The sequence below is a fragment of the Lithobates pipiens genome, unplaced genomic scaffold (assembly GCF_037356315.1).
Source record: "Lithobates pipiens isolate NorthernLeopardFrog02 unplaced genomic scaffold, aLitPip1_a1.2 Scaffold_23, whole genome shotgun sequence".
Lineage (NCBI taxonomy): Eukaryota > Metazoa > Chordata > Amphibia > Anura > Ranidae > Lithobates > Lithobates pipiens.
This window is the reverse complement of record NW_027507785.1, coordinates 275,835,639-275,856,010: the sequence shown is the minus strand read 5'-3', so window position 1 is coordinate 275,856,010 and position 20,372 is coordinate 275,835,639. Positions and strand designations below refer to the sequence as shown.

General features: G+C 43.3%; 1 protein-coding gene across 2 annotated transcripts in view; it reads right to left on the bottom strand.

Moving 5' to 3' along the window:
- RABGAP1L (RAB GTPase activating protein 1 like) overlaps positions 1 to 20,372 on the bottom strand; it is a 613,081-nt gene that overhangs the window by 432,755 nt on the left and 159,954 nt on the right. For both annotated transcript variants that reach the window (XM_077453243.1, XM_077453242.1), the window contains exons 9-12: positions 17,561 to 17,663; positions 15,661 to 15,827; positions 10,257 to 10,392; positions 9,241 to 9,334 (exon numbers count right to left, since the gene is read on the bottom strand). In XM_077453243.1, coding sequence (XP_077309369.1) covers positions 9,241 to 9,334; positions 10,257 to 10,392; positions 15,661 to 15,827; positions 17,561 to 17,663 — 500 coding nt within the window. The remainder of the gene's footprint in view (positions 1 to 9,240; positions 9,335 to 10,256; positions 10,393 to 15,660; positions 15,828 to 17,560; positions 17,664 to 20,372) is intronic.

The following is a 20,372-nucleotide window of genomic DNA, read 5'->3' as shown; positions in this document are numbered from 1 at the left end:
GGTCTTTCTCTCCATTCAGAGGGAAAAACACACACAGGGCTGGACTGTACAGTGACTAATCACTGTGATAGCGAATCAGAGGCTATCTCAATGATCAAGTGATAGGAGAACCGAGCCTCCTAGTTTTCAATCATTAGTACGAGACATGGCCCTGTCTCTGTGCTGAGAGTGCACATATACGTGTATATGTCTTCTCACGGGAGAATACCCACTTCAGTGAGATTTATGTTCAGTCAGCAGAAAGGTGTTAAAAAGGGGTGACAATGTTGTTTGTTCTGCAATTAAATGGTATAGCACAGCTGTCATCCTGTAGGCAAGGTGTAGTTAGATGAACAGGGCAGTAGCATTTACAGCAAAGGTGTTTTATTTAGGCAAGAAGGTTTAAACCACACAAATAAAATTTATAGCAGAACTAAACCCTCCTATTCTTTTCAGCCAAGGAAGCTGCCATCTTGGCCTCTGTTTGATCTTTAACTGCCATTATGCTGCACATGTGATCAGTTATGACTCCAGCTATTTGAAGATTTGACAGTTTGGTTGAGAGCACAACCAATGTGACAGTTAATGTTCCTGGCACGTTCCGGGAATGTAACTCTTTTTTTGGAACTGTTAAATCGCTGGGTTTAGTTCCGCTTTAGGTATCCATGGCAGGGCTATTTAGTTTGTCTCACCCCTGTAAGGCCCCTTTCACACTGGGGTGGTTTTCAGGCGCTACAGCGCTAAAAATAGCGCCTGAAAAAACCAGCCCCTTTCACTCCAGTGTGAAAGCCCAAGGGCTTTCACACTGGAGCAGTGAGCTAGCAGGACGGTAAAAAAAAGTCCTGCTAGCCCCATCTTCGGAGCGGTGAAAGGAGCGGTGTATTCACTGCTCCTAAACCACTCCTACCCATTGGAATCAATGGGGCAGCACGGCTATACCACCCAGCGGCGCTGTGCGGGTGGTTTTAACCCTTTTTCGGCCACTAACGGGGGTTAAAACCACCCCACTAGCGGCCGCAGACCGCCGCCAAAACGATGGTAAGGCCCCTTTCACACTGGGGCGGTGCGGGCGTTGGCGCTAAAGCGCCACTATTTTTAGCGGCGCTTTACCGTCGTTTCAGCGCAGTCTGCTGGAAAAGGGTTAAAACCATCCGCAAAGCGCCACTGGGCGGTATAGCCACGCTGCCCCATTAATTTCAATGGGTTGGAGCGGTTTAGGAGCGGTGTATTCACCGCTCCAAAGATACGGCTAGCAGGACTTTTTTCACCGTCCTGCTAGCGCACCGTTCCAATAGCTTTCACACTGGAGTGAAAGGGGCCTTTTTTTTCAGGCGCTACACAGGCACTATTTTTAGCGCTGTAGCGCCTGAAAACCACCGCAGTGTGAAGGGGGCCTAAAGCGCCGCTAAAAAAAAGCATCGCTTTACCGCTGACGCCCGCACCGCTCCAGTGTGAAAGGGGCCTAACTGCCAAAACCTCTGGAAAGATTGGCCTATTAAAAGGCAGCCCTGGCTAACCAAACCCTGGAGTATTACAGAAAGAAGCTGTGAGCCACACTGCTCAACCAGCCCTCGAAAGAACAAGGTATCGCTCTTGGTGTGGCTCATCCCCATAAAACGTATTCAGCTGACTTGTCCGACCCAGAAGCAAAGGCTTCTAATAGCAGAGTTTAAATGGTCATTTTGGCACGCAAGCCATTACATCTCAACATACATGTAACTTTTGTTTTTGCCCATAGTTCTTTTAGGGCAAGTTCATATATGCAGCAGCTTTTGATGCTCTTCTGAAAACCTAACCACAATGGATCCCTTTTCAGAGGCATTTGACAGGCTGGGAGTAGGCGAATAAAAGGGAGAATGTATTCTTCCAGTAACGAACAGATAAAACAAACTGTTTGCATCCATGTAAAAAGGATACATCAGTTATAGGTGTATGTGCTTACATTTCCACATAAAGCGATATTAAAGCCGTGTTTTAAAAAAAGAATAATAAAAACAACAAACATGTTATGCTTACCTGGTCTGTGCAATGGTTTTGCACAGTGCAGCCCAGGTCCTCCTCTTCACGGGTCCCACGCCGGCGCTCCTGGCCCCTCCCTTCTGCCGGTTGCCCCCACAGCAAACAGCTTGCTCTGCGGGAACCCAAGCAGGCATGTTCCCGAGCAGTGGCTCTGTGTGTCTATTTACACATGGCTCTGTCTTCTGATTGGCTCAGTGGCTGCAAATGAAAGCAGCGAGAGCCAATCGCTCCCACTGCTGCCAAAAGCCAACTAGGAGTGGGAGTCCATGGAGAGGCAGGGCTCTTGTGGACATCGCTGGATCGAGATGGGGCTCAGGTAAATATTAGGGGGGCTGCTGCACAAAGAATGTTTTTTATCTTCATGCATAGAATGCATGGTGGTAAAAAAAACCTTGTGCCTTTTCAACCACCTTAAGAGCACAGGTAAAACCATATATGTAGACTATTAAAGTGGTTGTAGAGTCTATTTTTTTACTTTTACCTACAGGTAAGCCTTATTATAGGCTTACCTGTAGGTAAAAAAAATATCTCCTAAACCTGTATGGTTTAGGAGATATTCCCCTGGCAATGAGCCGCTGACTGCAGCGGCGCATGTGCACAGGGGTTTCTCACAGCGCCGGAGCCGCGATTTCCAGTAATGTTTATTAACAACATTGCTCAGCTGCTGAAACACTAAAATAAAAAGAAACATAGTTTCTTTTTTAATCTGTTTCTTCAGCTGCAGAGCAAAGAGATGAACAAATGTTCCTCTGTTTAACCCCTTATTAACCCATAATTTACTCTAATCAGCTTTAATTAACTCCCTATTCTCCTCCATTAAATTTTTTTTCTGCTTTTTTTTTCCACGTCTATTTTATAAACGATAAACAATTAAAACTTTTTTTTTTTGTTTGCTTTGTTACTGAATATTTTTACACATATATATATATATATATATATATATATATATATATATATATATATATTAACATTTTTTTTTTTTTTTTTTTTACACATTTTAAATTGAAAAAGCGCAAAAATAAAAAATAAATTTATTTCATTTGTAAATAACTTTTCAATGCTTTGTACCATTGCTGACTGCTGAAGTGAAAACAAAACAGTTGCAGTAGGTATCCGTAATTGGTATTGGCGAGTACAAAAAAAAAAAAGTATTGATACTCCTACTCGTAAAAAAAATGTTATCGGTGCATCCCTAGTCTATATGCAAGTGTTTTACCTGCCAAAGGATTTGTATTGGACTCTCCAGTTTAGAGTTTTACGTGCAAGACAGCAGAGCTAGAAGAATGACATAATTTCCTATGTTAACCGTTGCAGACTATAGAAAGGACACAGTGATGTCCTCTCTCCACCCCAGGCTGCTGAAAGGACAATAAATGAGCAGCAGGAGACTGATAATGGCATCTCAATGCTCACTATTTTTATCAGCACATTTGTAGCAATATATCAAACCGACTCCCTGCCTTGCCCCTCCCTCTCCCAGTATGTGTGATGCTGTTTTAGGGAATGTAATTTGCTCTTTTTAGATTCCACCACCTTTTAAAATGTAGAAGAAATTCCAAAAATATATTCCCAATTGTTTTATCTAGAAAGCATACGCCATAAGTTCCTGATGTATTAATAAAGTATTAATAAGTGTTTATTTCAGAACCAATGACAATCCCCGCTGAACAGAGACAAGTGAGAGGGAAATCTAATTGTGCAGGTGTGATAAACAATGTATTAGTCAGAGTGTGCTGCAGGGGAGGTTAGTACTCAGTTAACATCTAATCAAAAGACAAAGTGAAAGAACGGCTAACATGCTTCAATATATGATTTCATTTCACACGCCACAGGCTCAGTCTCACAGTGATTAACAAAGACGTTTTGTACTGTTGTGTTAATTCACTTCCCAAATAAAATACCTACTTTGAATGCAGAAACTGAGAAAAGGAAGAAATCAGCCGTACTGCTGGTTTTTACTTAAAGCATAATTCCACCTTCCTGGTGAATATAACATTTACCACAAATCAACCAGGAATCGGAATTGTAAAAATAAACTGTTGATTATGTATATATAAAGTCAAAACTTTTTTTGGTGAAGAATACCTGTTAGGTAATTTTTGCTGTCCTTGCCTTACTAAGCTGATGATCTCTATTTATCTTGGTGACTACAGTTACCGGACTGAAAATGACAGCAAATGCAACATTCAAAGTTGTCACCAGAACAGAGAGGAAATCCTCCAATGAGGCACCTGTTCAAGTAGAAAATTCCCTCACTTTGAGGAGATTGCTGCTCACTTCCTGTTGTGTCTAGGAAACAGGAAATGAGGGATATTCACTACAGTGGCAAAAACTGACAGGGAATTTAACAATTAGTCACTCCTTCAAAACTTACAAAAATGCTTGCGTTTACAAAAATATACTTTTAAGGGAGCTCTCTTTGTCTGAAATTCTGACCGTGTAGTAGGCTCCATTGGACATTTTCCATCGGAAATTCCAACACAAAATTTGAGATCTGGATCTCAAATTTTCCGACAACAAAATCCGTTGTCGGAAATTCAGATCGTGTGTACACAATTCTGACGCACAAAAGTTCTACGCATGCTCGGAATGACACAGAAGAGCTGCACTGGCTATTGAACTTCTCGGCTCGACGTGCGTCACCACGTTCTTGACATTGTGTGACCGTGTGTATGCAAGACAAATTTGAGCCAACATCCGTCGGAAAAAAACATGGATTTTGTTGTCAGAAGGTCCGCTCGTGTGTACGCGGCATAAGTGCCAAAAATCAAACTTGTTGCCAGCCAATTCTATGCATGTCATCTGGCCCTGGAAACAAAAATCCTTCCTCCTGGTTAAGAACTAGACTTCAGTGTACCATTTCACCCTGATACCATCTCTTTGAAATGATACAGAACCATATTTAAAGACTAAAATTAATATTTAGAATCCTCAGATTGTCATAAGGGGGTTATCAAAGTGCGATGGCAGAGCACGGGATATCCAGGGCTGCCAGACTTGGAGGCAATATATTTGTGTGTGTCAAGTAAAATGGCTGTCAATTTTTCTTTGACCATAATGTCGGTCATTCGGAGCTTGATTGCCTTGAAACTGAGAATTCAGGTTTTCTAGGCGACTAAATGAATCTAAGGAAAAAAATATGAAATGCACATATTTTTTCAGGAAACTGCAAAGCATTTGCAACTGTGATCAGTATATTAACGGTGCAATGTCAGGCTCCTGTGCCTGTATCTCTGTATGGGCTTTCAGTTAGACTTTTTGACAACAAACATGCAAATTAGCTGTTTTCAGGCAAAATCCAACCGTGTGTACCCTCCATCAGACAAACTTTTTCGGTTTTCTTCAGACAAATGTAGGCTGTGCGAACAGACAAACTTTTTGACAACACATGTCCGATGGAGCAAAGTCTGATCGTGTGTACAGAAAACCATCGGACTTTACAAACCCATATGCTCAGAACCAATGCAAAAGATCAGACAACAATACAGAAGTTGACCAAAGGTGGTGGTAAAGAGCCGAAAAACCACGTGATTTGGTGAAAAAGTGTGTTGGCTGAAAACGTCTGATCGTGTGTATGCTTAACAAGTTCAGGGCCAATGCCCTTTGTACAAAAGTCCACAGGAAAGTATGTATAAAGTCTGATCGTGTGTATGAGGCTTTAGAGACACAAGAGGTCTTTAACCTTCAGAACATCCAAAAGAAGTCCAATTGAGCTGTGGCCAACACAGCAAACAATGCTAACAGATCCAGGGAAAAAAAACGACAAAATTGGGCACTGCCTGCTGCTCAAAGAGGCACCTGAGGAACCTTATGCCTGAAGCTGGCATCAGATGAAGCGAAAAATGTTCACCAGGTAAACTTAAAGCGGGAGTCCACCGGGACTCCGCGTTTTTTTTTTTTTTTTTAAAAAGCCAGCAGCTACAAATACTGCAGCTGCTGACTTTTAAAATAGTGACACTTACCTGTCCAGCGCGCCCGCGATGTCGGCACCCGAATCCGATCTCTAGGTCGTCTGTCGGGTCCTGCCGCCGCCATCTTGGGTATGGGATTCAGGAAATGGAGCCTTTCGGCTTCATTTCCCGGTTCCCTACTGCGCATGCGCGAATCGCGCTGCGCAATAAGGACGCTCCCCGCTGCCTCTGGGATCTGTGTGTTTCCCAGCAGGCAGCGGGGCACTTGCGGGAGGGGGCGGGCACTTGCGGAAAGGGGCGTAAGTTACGCCCCTTTCCGCAGAGAGCTATCCCGGAAGTGGGTGCAGTTACCTGGATTATCCAGGTAACTGCAACCCCCTCCCCCCTGAAAGGTGCCGATTGTGGCACCGGAGGGGGGGGAGGGTTCCGATGAGCGGAAGGTCCACTTTAGGGTGGACCTCCGCTTTAAGAGAACATGTGAGCAATAGATTAGTCTTGGCAGCTATGCAAATATGGGAAACATTTGCTTGATTCCAAAAAGCTGAAGAAGCACTCACAGACCAGGCAGAGTATGTCTTTATAGGAAAGGGTTGAACCCGATCTTTGAGACCATAAGCTTAGATAATGGCCTATCTGAACCAACAAGAGATGGCCAAATGAGAGGCCTAAACACCCTTAGAAGGACCACCTGGAATGACAAAAGGGGAGTCAGTCTGTGTGATATTAGCAATAGCTGAGAGAAAGTCTTTAAAGGCCCGTACATGCGATAAGAACATCAGAAGTAAAATTTAGTATGACAAACAATGGGCCAATTACCTGATCATCAATCTAGTGCTTTTGACAGCCGATTCCGACTTTTCAGATGACAAAACCTGAAGGTGCGGGTGTTAAAATTGTTATCGTTAGTGAACACAACATCCAATTTTGGTGTAATGCATAGTTTTCGTCCGAAAAAAATATTTTAAGAGCAAGACTATGAATGCTTGGAAACAAAAGCATATATTACAAAACAATTCAACACATTACATTCCTTCCGAAGTTGTATTCTGTCGTACAATAATTTTTGTACATTGAGTAACCTCTTCATTTTTGATATGCGACTGGCATGCAACAAAAAAAGAATGATTATTCTTCCAATAATCTCGTCGTGTGTACCAGGCTTTACAGACCAAACCACATCCAGACAATGGAGGGAATTTCCCCTGAGCAAACTGGAGATGAACAAAGGGATGGAAGAACAATGTCCCGTTTTAGTTGAAAGGCTATCTAGACTACTGAGACTACCTTAGTAAAGAAGGAAGTCCTAAAACTCAACACCACCTTGTCATTGGGTAAATCTAAGAAGGTTCCTTAGTCAATAAGGCCGCCAGTTCAGACATTTGACTTGCAGAGGCAATGGTTACAAAGAACAACACCTTGTGGGTGTGTGTAGAGACAGAAAAAGTCTTTAATGGGTACAATTGACCATTTTTGAAGCACAAAGAGAACAAGATTTAGATCCCATGGAGTCACAGGGCAAAAAACAGAGGAAGATATGTGGGGAACTTCCTGTTTAAACGACTAAAAACAAGGAATGAGAGGCCAATGGTCTCTGAATCAAGACAAAGAGCAGAGAGCTGGCCTTTATTGGTGCTCAAAGCCAAATGCTGGTACCAACCAATTGTGGCAAGGATAGGATTTGTCAAGGATAGGATTTGTCAAGTGGAAAATATCCTAGGGTGGAAGTTGTGAAAATTGCATAAAGTGAAGTATCCCTTCCACATCCAATGATGGACCTTGCAAGAAGTAGACTCTCTAACTTTTACAGTTGTGGGAATTGTCGATTCAGAGGTGCCCCTGTCTCTCAGAATCTGGACTTCAGCAGCCATACTGTTAAAGCCAGTCATTTTGTAAAAGGATGGTAAATTGTTCTACGAGACAGAAGATCCAGACAGACAATTAGGAAAAGCCACAGAACGCCCACTAAGAGTCTTATCAGGATGGAATACTACATCTTCCTGGGCCAATCCAGAGCAATGAGTATCACCAGAATGCCCTATATCTCAAGTCAGTTGCATGAGTTAGCAAGGAGCACCAGAGTGGTTAGTAGAGTGAGAGCTGAGGGCACTCGGTACAGTAGAACTGCCTCCCCCTGTATCTAGAATCAAACAGGTTGTGACCACGTGGTGGTTAGGCAACATAAAGCTCAGGGTACAAAGCAAGGTCTCAGGTATTCAGGAGAAAAGCTGGTAGCACATGAGTGTTGAATGGCAGAAGTTGACCATTGTAGACAGGCAGCAGGAAAGGAACAATGACAACAGAATTTCATGTGTGCCTGCATGTATTTTTGTCATAACATTTCTAGTACGCTTGGGAGTACTTCCATTGTCTGGCTAATAGGAACAGAGGTCTTGATCTAGTCAATTTGAAACCCCTCCCTCCACCATGCACACAGAGAGCAGTCTATTCATTCACTTGTTCTAACTATTAACCACACATTTTTGTGATAGACTGCTTGGGGCCCAATTTAATCAGCTGGATAAAACCCTATTATCACATCTTGAGTAGATAGCGAGAAGAGTAGAGCAATCTGCTGTGGTCCTACTCTTCTAGCAATGAAGTTCTGAGTATACTGACCCAGAATGTGTGATTTCCAAGTACACTAATCCACCAACATAAAATGCACAAACTATCCGGAATGGAAATAAGGACATTCAGCTGGACAACTTTGGAAGGCATGGCAAGAGACTGGAGCCCTTAAATATACCCAGCAACATGATGTGTATGTAGCGGTGTGCCCTTTGCAGCATTAATGCCCCAGGCTACGGTCTGTGCTGGCTGTGCAAAATCCTGTGCTGAGAAAAATTTATAGGCTTTCATCGCTAATCTCCTTGTGAAAATTTTAGTGGATTGGCTCTCATTCTGCACTGCTTTCTGACCAAGAGCAAGTAGGCACCAAGTGAAATCAGATCTCCCTATTTGCATTCTTGTTCTAGGTTGCGATTTAGAAAAGATTTAAGAACAATGAGATCAGCGTTTCTCAGGAGACAAGGTCAACAATGGCAGGAATTGGGAAATGTTGCCTTTAGCAAAGACAGTTTGGTAACACAGTCACATAGCTCAATCACCCTAGAGTTTCAAACACTGCTATGTCATTGGCTCAATCCACAAACCACATTAACACACCAGAACAATGATATTTATTTCCAAAAATGTGCACTTATTTTCATCTGAGCCAAGTGACATTTGAAAATTACAGTCACTTGGATAAAATAGAGAACCTTGTGTTAAAGCTTTGTGAATTGAGACTTACAAACCTCATGTATGTGATATTATTATAAAACCAACTGACCATTTGATAAGCAGCTGACCCCAACATCCCAATATCTTCTCTGGACATTCTTTGGAAACGTCACCGTAGCCACTCCAGAGTTCACTGTCACTTTCTGCAAAAGATGTTATTATGTTATATAGATATTATAATATATGTATTTTATTAAAATGGTTCATGGTGACTCATTTTAATTTTACTTAAGGTTCGGTTTTCAAAGCGTTAACACAATGGTAAGGATCTTTATTTTTAGCCATGTGACCAATTTTCCAACCTCATTGAAAATGGCTGAAAATAATAGCTTTCTTGAAACTAAAGATCCTATTGTGTTTTTAAGCTTTGTAAATGAGCCATTATTGCTTCCATTGGTGTCAACATGTGATCTGCGGAACTAGTAAAAAAAAATATGAATCTGCATTAATTCTTTCAAACAGATGTGTGAATGTTTAAATGTGATTAACAAGATCCCAGGCTTTTCCTGGCCATTACAAGGGGAAAATTAAAGAAAACATCCTCCTTGTCACGCAAAAGTTGACCATATAAAGCAAATATTACCATCCGACTATACAATCTCTATATACTTTACCCAAACTTTGGAGTCGATTTACAGTATAAAACTGGAATGGGTGTGGTATAGCATGGTATGGTATAAAAAGAATTTGAAAAAAATACAGCAGTGTCAAATCCCATAACCAGCTATCCTCCAATCATTGAAGCTCTCTGCTGCGTTAAAAAGACAGAACTAAGTGTGGCACTGCGGGTTCCATAATGCAGATTGTATCCAATAAATGCACTGCCAAATGTAGGCCGTGGTAACCTGGTGTGGTATAATGGAGGGCAAATACAAAAAAAAACAAAAAAAAAACCACTGTCATCTTAGGGCCCACCTACACAATCAATTTAATTGGCATCTGATTACATAAGCCAGCGCACTACACACTGACTAGTAGATCTAAAAGGGATTGTGTAGTCAGACTATAAAGCGTATAATCAGCCGCAGCATACTTTCCATAGGAGGAAGCAGAAAAGCCACTTACCTTCCTCTGGCTCTTCCTCTTCTTGTGGGGACATAACTCCACTTGTGCTTGTTGGGCTGGTAGGTGCCTCAACTTCTGACTGCCGCTGCAAGCTCAAAACCTCATAGATTGCATCACCAGCTCCTTTACTCCCAGACTAAGGAAATAAAGAGGAAATCAGTTTCTTTAATAGTATAAAAAGTATTTTTAAAAAGCAGATCATTGGGGGAGGGGGTATATAATAAGAACTCTGAATTCAACAAGGTTTTTATTTTTATAGTTAGAAAGAGATGTTTAGATCAGTTAAGTATACCCGACTGACAGTTTTGTCTCTGAAGCTTGTAGGGCTGCCAATATGCAGATTAGCTGAACTCCTATGCAGAAAGACAAATACATTTCTTATCTGTGCCTGCCCTACATTATCGTGTTAAAGCGGAGGTCCACCCTAAAATGGACCTTCCGCTCATCGGAATCCTCCCCCCCTCCGGCGCCACAATCGGCACCTTTCAGGGGGGAGGGGGGTGCAGTTACCTGGATAATCCAGGTAACTGCACCCACTTCCGGGATAGCTCTCTGCGGAAAGGGGCGTAGATTACGCCCCTTTCCGCAAGTGCCCGCCCCCTTCCGCAAGTGTCCCGCTGCCTGCTGGGAAACACACAGATCCCAGAGACAGCGGGGACCGTCCTTATTGCGCAGCGCGACTCGCGCATGCGCAGTAGGGAACCGGGAAATGACGCCGAAAGGCTCCATTTCCTGATTCCCATACCCAAGATGGCGGCGGCAGCACCCGAGTGACGATCTAGAGATTGGCTTCGGGTGCCGACATCGCGGGCGCGCTGGACAGGTAAGTGTCACTATTTTAAAAGTCAGCAGCTGCAGTATTTGTAGATAAAGGAGAAAAAGGAGAGAAAGGGGCGCCTCTGGGTGCAGATTTTTTTAAAAGGTTTTATTTTCAGTGTAAAAAACATAAAATTTTGCACTCACATTTAGTAGGCAAAAAGTAAGCATTAAACACCAGGGGTCATCTGGTATATCTGATTTTTGGGACGTCAGCCAGTGGTCCGGTCCACATCTGTCATCTCATCGCGTTGTTCCTGTTCCTCTCACATGCTGTCCACTGCAGGTGTTTTGTATGAAGCAGCCGGCTTGTGGTGGACACGAGATGTGCGGTCTTCAAAACGAGGCTTGGGAGGCAGAGACGACCAGGGCGCGGGGCTGTGACGTCAGCGGGTATGCGACGCGTTTGAGCGTGCGGGTCGAGATTGTCGGACGACCGCGCTCTTTCATCAGGCAGAATCCTGATGAAAGAGCGCGGTCGTCCGACAATCTCGACCCACGCGCTCAAGAAACGCGTCGCATACCCGCTGACGTCACAGCCCCGCGCTTCATACAAAACACCTGCAGTGGACAGCATGTGAGAGGAACAGGAACAACGCGATGAGATGACAGATGTGGACCGGACCACTGGCTGACGTTCCAAAAATCAGATATACCAGATGACCCCTGGTGTTTAATGCTTACTTTTTGCCTACTAAATGTGAGTGCAAAATTTTATGTTTTTTACACTGAAAATAAAACCTTTTAAAAAAATCTGCACCCAGAGGCGCCCCTTTCTCTCCTTTTTCTCCTTTATCTACAGCAATCCAGGAGCTCAAGTTTCAGCTCTTTTAAGGTGGCAGCCCTGCATGCGGATCCATCCCCCCCTCCCCATCCCTTTTCCCCTCCCCCTCTCCATGAACTAAAGAACATTTATTCCCTCCTTTTTTTGGTCTGGACAAAGTAGTGCATTCCCTGCACTCACCATATGTAACCTTATAGACTCCTTTTTTTCAAGTGGGAACCTAATATCTTTGATTTGCGCCAAATACTTGTCTTATGCAGTATTTGTAGCTGCTGGCTTTTAAAAAAAAAAAAAAAACGCGGAGTCCCGGCGGACTCCCGCCTTAATAAACCCAGGGTCCTGCATTCACTATATCTGGTCTCCTACAGTACACAGAACATGAAAATGCAATAGTTTTAGTAAATATAATATATAGTATGAATAGCGTACTAGCTCATTGAGTAATAATCACCTCCTGAGATCAAAGCCCTCACTGCGGTGCCCATACACCGCTCCGGCGGCCGACATCACTCCCGGGGGCTACTTCTGGGTATTGCTGCTCCATCACTGTGATTGGCCGGAGCCACGATGACATCACTCCCATGCATGCGCACGGTAAGGGTACATTCACGGAAGCAATGGCACATACGTGCCATTGCTTCAGTTTGTGTCAGTTCTCATGTGCCGATGTCGTCAGCACATGCAAATACAGGGGATTTCTCCTAAACAGTGCAGGTTTAGGAGATATCCTGGGTAGCTACAACTAAGCCTTATTATAGGCTTGACTGTAGCACAAAGTGGTCTGTAAGGGTTTACAACCACTTTAAAGCTCGTAGGAGGAGTTTACATTCTGCTCTGACTGTCCTATGAGCCTGCAATCCCCCTGATCCTCTGTGTGGACAGAGCCGATTGGCCCTGTGCTGATCACATGCACTCTCCCAAGAAAAAGGAAAAAAAAACACTAAAACGAGACACACCAAACTGAGCATGTGCAGCTTGTCCCCTGGCATCTGCAGTACACTGCTCCACAAAAGGTTAAAGTAAAATTCCAAAAACCCAACTACTTCTAAAAATGTCCCTTCCCCTATTCTAACAAATATTCTGACTAACCTGTGTAAAAAAAAAAAAAAAAATCTGTATGCCTTTTCAAATGCCAAGCTGCAGCAAGCAAGACTAGCAGACGATTAGCATGCATTAAAACGGTTATCTACTCAAGAGATAAAACTATATATTTCCCCTCTTTACAAAACTGTGGTTTGGGCCCACCTGAGTATGCCATCCAGTTTTGGTCACCAATCCTCAGGAAGGATATCCTTAAACTGGAGAGGACCCCAAAATGGCAGCAAAGCTAATAAGGGGACTGGAGGACCTCAGTTATGATGTACGACTACAAACATTACATTTTATCAATTATTTTTTCTAGGGAAGAGACACTTAAAAGGGGATATGATGGCAACATTCATATATTTAAATGGTGATTTTAGCATGGGAAAAAAATTATTCAGGTTGCTTAACAGGGCACGTGGACACTCAATGAAGTTGGACAAGAAGCGGTTTAACCTTAAAACAGTAAAAGGGTTCTTAACTGTTAGATCAGATTTGGAACCACCACAACGGGTGGTTTCAGCAGAGAGTCTCGACAAATTAAAAAAAACTTCTAGATGGGCATTTTGGTGAACACAATATACAGGGATATGGTAGAGACATATATACATACACACACACATACCTACACAGGTCCAACTGGATGGACTGTAGTCTTTATTCAACATTACCCTCTATGTAACTATTCTTACATATTTTTAAGCTGCTCTGGTCACATGATCCCATTTCAGCCAGTGGCGGCTGCAGGGCAGAGAAGAGAACGATCGACAATGGCTGGAATGCCTGGGAGCGATGACATCACTCATAGGCTTCTATGGATCACGCATTGTCAGCGCCCCTGCCTCTACCATGGAACCGCCATCGACAGTCACAGGGAAGCCAGATCATATGATTGGACAGGAGCAGTCTAAAGAGAGGTAAGTATACAGATATTTCTTACATGGGTTAGTCAAAATAGGCGTTAGGAGGGGCTACTGCTGTCTGATCACAGGCGGAGCAGGCCGGCGGCGGGCACGCCCCAAGACCCAGGAGTGTCAGGTCACATACTAGGTAGAGGTCGGCCGATATATCGGCCTATATTTGCTGTTTTTTTAATTAATCGGTATCGGCCGATTGAGCTGATAAAAAGGCCGATTTAGAACTACAGTGTGACTTGCAAATGACTTCTGTAATAGAAGTCAGTGTAAGTTGCCTCAGTCTTCATAGAAGAGACTTGTCTCTTCTCTGGGCAGTCTGCCAAGAAAAGAGCTAAAAGATACAATGTTTACACTTGAATGAATGAATGCAACTCTGTGTGTAGAGTTCTCAGTTTAACCATTTAAAGACTAAATCTTTTCTGACACTTGTTGCTTACAAGTAAAAATCCTGTATTTTCTGCCAGAAAATCCCTTAGACCCCCCCAAAAAATTATATATTTTTTTTAGCAGAGATCCTAGGGAATAAAATAGCGGTTGTTGCAATATTTTATGTCACACGACGTCATTTGCGCAGAGGTCTTTCAAATGCAATTTTTTTGGGGGAAAAAAATACATTAAATGATTTAAAAAAAAAAAAAAACTAAAAACAGTAAAGTTAGCCCAAAGGTTTTGACTACCTGTTTTTATTTTATAGGTTTTTTTTTTATTTTTTTTTTTAATCTAAATCATACATACAAGTAAACTGATTGGAGGTTTGTTTTGTTTAATAAATGTTTAAATGTAAGGCATTTTCTGTATCACTTATGAAGGCTGCTTTCACACTGGAGCGGGCAGGCATTGATGGTAAAACGCTGCTAGTTTTAGCGGCACTTTACTCTCATTTTAGCGGTGCTATTAGGCTGCTAGTGGGGCGCATATAACCCAGCTAGCGGCCGAAGAAGAGGTTCAATGCGCCCATGAAGCACCGCTGCCAAATCACATTGCATGCGCTTCGGCAGTGGTGCCCATTCATATCAATGGGCAGGAGTGGTGGAGGAGCGGTATACACCACTCCAAACGTGCTGCTTGCAGGACTTTTTTTTTAACATCCTGCCAGCGCATCGCCTCAGTGTGAAAGCACTCTGTCTTTCACACAGACTGCAGGGGAGCCGTTTTGCAGGCACTTTACAATCGCTATTATTAGCCCAAAGGAGCCTAAAAAACGCCCCAGTGGGAAAGTTGTCTGTTAGGTTTTATGAGATGAAGGGGGATAAAAAAAAATAAGAATAAAATAAATCGGCCTAACATATCGGCCCCAAAAAAAAAAACACCATCATATCGACCATCGGCCACCATGATTTCTAAATATCGGCATCGGCCAGAGAAAAACCCATATCGGTCAACCTCTAATACTAGGTATGTGATCTGACACAGTGGCCGCCCTGCCGCAGTATATCTACAGTGGGCGGTCATGAAGCAGTTAAGACAGCCCAAGTACCATGATTATATTTTCTACACACAATGTAAACTACAAACTAAGCATTTGAAAGATCTTGCCTATTATGTGAGTGTTAACATAAGAGCTGTATAGCAGGTTGCCAATAATAATAGGAACCTTTATACAAAAACAAACCTTCAGATCATTTGCTATGTGAAAGCAGATTCCCTCCACGTTAACATTTGATCTGAAGCTGCAAGCTGTGCTTGTTTGAAATGTTTGCATAAAAAGAAGAAGGACAAGATCACATCAAAGTTGAAAGATAGAAAGAAAATGTGCGAAACTCTATACAACACAATGAGAAATACCTATTAAAGCTCCATGTACCTGTTTCAGCTTTAAATAGAAGGTCTCTGTGAAGGTTTTGCGGCTGAAATACCAGAATCGCTCGTTTGTGGGGTACACGCGGACCACGGTCTCCAGCAGGAACCGCACAGGCTCTACCACCTCTGTCACCACCATGTCTACGGCAACTGTCATGTACACTCGTTTATCTATGGAGAAACATTATAGAGAGAGAGCCCTTGTGAAACATGCAGTTTAAGGTGTATGTAAACCATTACAGTGAATTTTATTTAATTGATCCCTTTTGGTCTTTTAAATATACCATTGAAAGAGTTTTATTATGTGTTTGAGATTTGCAAAAATATACACATTGAAACTGCCAGAAATCCAGTGTGGTTCCGAGAATGGAGACTGTGGGTGGGGGTGGGGAAGAGGTGGTCTATAGTCCTAGAACACTTCCCATCCTAGGGTGACATCGCTGCTTCTCCAAAACTACAGTACAATGAATGAATAACGTCACCCTAGTGCAGGAAATGTGTTGCTGGCAGGGTCACCATGTATAAATGAATGAAAAAATGCCTGAAAAAAGAAAATCAATTCAGCCACCTCACAGCCACTAGTAAGCTTCAAGTTTCAAGATGTTACATTTTTGTTCTTAAGTTTAGATTCACTTTAATTACCGCATTAAACCTCAATAAGGCAAAAATGTATCATCTGAGATGCGATAACAGAGTTCCAAAAATAGGTACTGAAATAGAGACTTTGATTTTACACTTCGGCCAGTTCAGACCATAGAAACACAGTCCGGGTGCGTTCCAGATGCTTTTCTGCATGCGCGTTTTTGACATTTTTGGTGCGCTTTTGATAGAGTCCACTGCATCCCCCCCCCCCCTTTTTTCTTAACCTTCAATAAGGACATGTGTGTTACAGTGTGTTTTTGGTGTGTTTTGCAGCGTTCCAGTACGATCCAGTGCAAAAAAAAAAATGAAGCATGTTCTCCTTTTTTGGGTTTTTTTGGAAACGCATGGGAACTGCAAGCACTGGTGTGAACTATGCCTTTGAAAACCATATAACCTACTTTCTGTACGTTTTTGATGCAGACGCACTGAACTGGCAATAACTGAAACTCTCATTCTCTATGAGAAGGCCATGCACCAGATCAGGGATCTCCACACTTTCCAATACAAGGGCCACACTGTATATTGTACAAACACCACCAAAAAATACCCTTTAGGGTCCCCATCATAGCCCCCTTATATCAGAGTCCCTTATCAGGGTTCCCCTTACATCAGGATCCCCACCAGTGTTACCCCTTACATCACAGTCCCCAACAAATTCCCACCTTATATCAGCGTCCCCCATACATCATATATTGGGGTACCCATTAAAGTCCCCCCTTACATTAGGGTGCCTGTGCAGGTTGGGGGGCTTCAAGTGGAGACCATGGGCAGGGTCGTCTGACCTTAATTCCCAATCTGTGTACAATGAAAACACATCACTGAATCTCCCGCAGGCCATAGTTTGGGGACCTCTGCACTAGATCATTGTGCAGAAATACGAAATCAAGTATGAAGTCACTCAGCTCTAATGATCAGGGCCCTCTGATTCCTACTGTATTTAAATGTATTGTAACTGTACTGTCTGCCCTTATGTTGTAAAGCGCCAAGCAAACTGTTGGCGCTATATAAATCCTGTATAATAATAATAATAAAATATATGTTAACAGAATATTTCTTGGGGTACTACCCTATTCCTTTGTCATTCATAAACACTTGTTTGCAAATACTGTTCAGTATCTTGTAGAACTACTAACACATTAGTTGATGTAAAACACTGGGAACCTCCAGAGAAAAAGAATCAAGCATGAAAATTGGATTGAGTCTATTCCACAGAACTCTGTACACAAGGCACACTCGGCGTCTTCTGTCACATGAAATCGTACCTTTAGGAGTTTCCTCGTTAAGTGCTTGAAATGCAGGAACGTTTGGGTTCCACATCCCCGTGATCACATATGCTTTACCATCGCTGCTCTTCCCCATAGACTCCTACAAAGGTGCAGAGCAGAAAATTGCATTGTTAACAAGAGCAAGAAAGGTATAAAAAGCTGCAGAGCACACAAAACGCATTCACAGTTAACACAAGAAACATTATTTTTAACAGGTTCTCATCTGGGGCAAATTTAAATTTTTCACACACGTCAAAAATCTGAATTTTTTTTTTTGCTTAAAAATATTTACAACCCCCAAACAACTGAATAACATCAGGCCCTGAAGAATAAAATGGTGGTAGTGAAATTTTTTTTACGTTGCATGATATTGAGCAACTGTTAATTCAACACAGATTTTTGGGCAAAAATACACTAAAGTTTTTTTTTGTTTTGTTTTGTTTTTTTTACAGAAAAAAAAATGAATTTTAGTACACACAAACACACTATAACAACTTTTTCAACTTTTTTTTTTTTTAAATATAAAATAAAAAAGATGAGGTTGCATCGAGTAAATAAATATCAAATGGCATGACAAAAATGACACATGCTCGATGAATGGAAAAAACTACAGTACCTACAATTTTTCATAGGTGATGCATTAAAGTATTTCTAAAGCCTTAAAAGGGTAACTCCACTTTCGTGGGAGAAAAAAAAAAAAGCAAAGAAAGAAAAAGTAATATAGCATACACAATTGCAACACAAGTCATATTGTAAATGAGTGTTATTAACCACTTGCCTACTGGGCACTTAAACCCCCCTCCTGCCCAGACCAATTTTCAGCTTTCGGTGCTCTCACACTTTGAATGACAATTACTCAGTTATGTAACACTGTACCCAAATGAATTTTTTGTCCTTTTTTTCATACAAATAGAGCTTTCATTTGGTGGTATTTGATCACCTCTGGGTTTTTTATTTTTTGCGCTATAAATGAAAAAAAGACCGAAAATTTTGATTTAAAAAAACAACACATTTTTCTTTGTTTTCTGTGATAAAAGTTTGCAAATAATTTTTATTTTCATGAATTTAGGCCACAATTTATACTGCTACATATCTTCGGTAAAAATAACCAAATTAGTGGATATTATTTGGTCTTTGTGAAAGTTAGTGAGTGCAAATCATAAAGAATTGATCACAACTGATGTACTGGTGGCCTATCTAATTTCTTGCGACCCGAACAAGCCAGAAAAGTACAAATACCCCCCAAATGACCCCTTTTTGGAAGGTAGACATTCCAAGGTATTTAGTAAGAGGCATAGTGAGGTTTTTGGTGTTGTAATTTTTTCCCACAATTCTTTGCAAAATGAAGATTTTTTGATTTTTTTCCCCACAAAATTGTCATTGTAATAGGTTATTTCTCTTACATGGCATGTGTATACCACAAACGACACCCCAAAATACATTCTGCTACTCCTCCTGGGTATTACGATACCCCATGTGTGGGACTTTTTCACAGCCTGGCCACTTAGAGAGGCCCAACATGCAGGGAGCACCGTCACATGTTCTAGGAGCATAAATTACACATCTCACTTGTTGACTACCTATTACACTTTTGAAGGCCCTGGAGCACCAGGACAATGACACGTGACACTGATACGTGGCACTGATGGCATTTGACACCGATGTGACACTGATGACACCAATACGTGGCACTGGTGACACCGATGACAGATGGAACTAATATGTGGCACTGATGACACGTGACACTGATGTGGCACTGAAGACAGATGGCACTAATACATGGCACTGAAGACAGATGGCACCAATACATGGCACTGAAGACAGATGGCACCAATACGTGGCACTGAAGACAGATGGCACCAATACGTGGCACTGAAGACAGATGGCACGGACAGGTGGCACTGGAGACACGCGGCACGGACAGGTGGCACTGGAGACACGCGGCACGGACAGGTGGCACTGGAGACACGCGGCACGGACAGGTGGCACTGGAGACACGCGGCACGGACAGGTGGCACTGGAGACACGCGGCACGGACAGGTGGCACTGGAGACACGCGGCACGGACAGGTGGCACTGGAGACACGCGGCACGGACAGGTGGCACTGGAGACACGCGGCACGGACAGGTGGCACTGGAGACACGCGGCACGGACAGGTGGCACTGGAGACACGCGGCACGGACAGGTGGCACTGGAGACACGCGGCACGGACAGGTGGCACTGGAGACACGCGGCACGGACAGGTGGCACTGGAGACACGCGGCACGGACAGGTGGCACTGGAGACACGCGGCACGGACAGGTGGCACTGGAGACACGCGGCACGGACAGGTGGCACTGGAGACACGCGGCACGGACAGGTGGCACTGGAGACACGCGGCACGGACAGGTGGCACTGGAGACACGCGGCACGGACAGGTGGCACTGGAGACACGCGGCACGGACAGGTGGCACTGGAGACACGCGGCACGGACAGGTGGCACTGGAGACACGCGGCACGGACAGGTGGCACTGGAGACACGCGGCACGGACAGGTGGCACTGGAGACACGCGGCACGGACAGGTGGCACTGGAGACACGCGGCACGGACAGGTGGCACTGGAGACACGCGGCACGGACAGGTGGCACTGGAGACACGCGGCACGGACAGGTGGCACTGGAGACACGCGGCACGGACAGGTGGCACTGGAGACACGCGGCACGGACAGGTGGCACTGGAGACACGCGGCACGGACAGGTGGCACTGGAGACACGCGGCACGGACAGGTGGCACTGGAGACACGCGGCACGGACAGGTGGCACTGGAGACA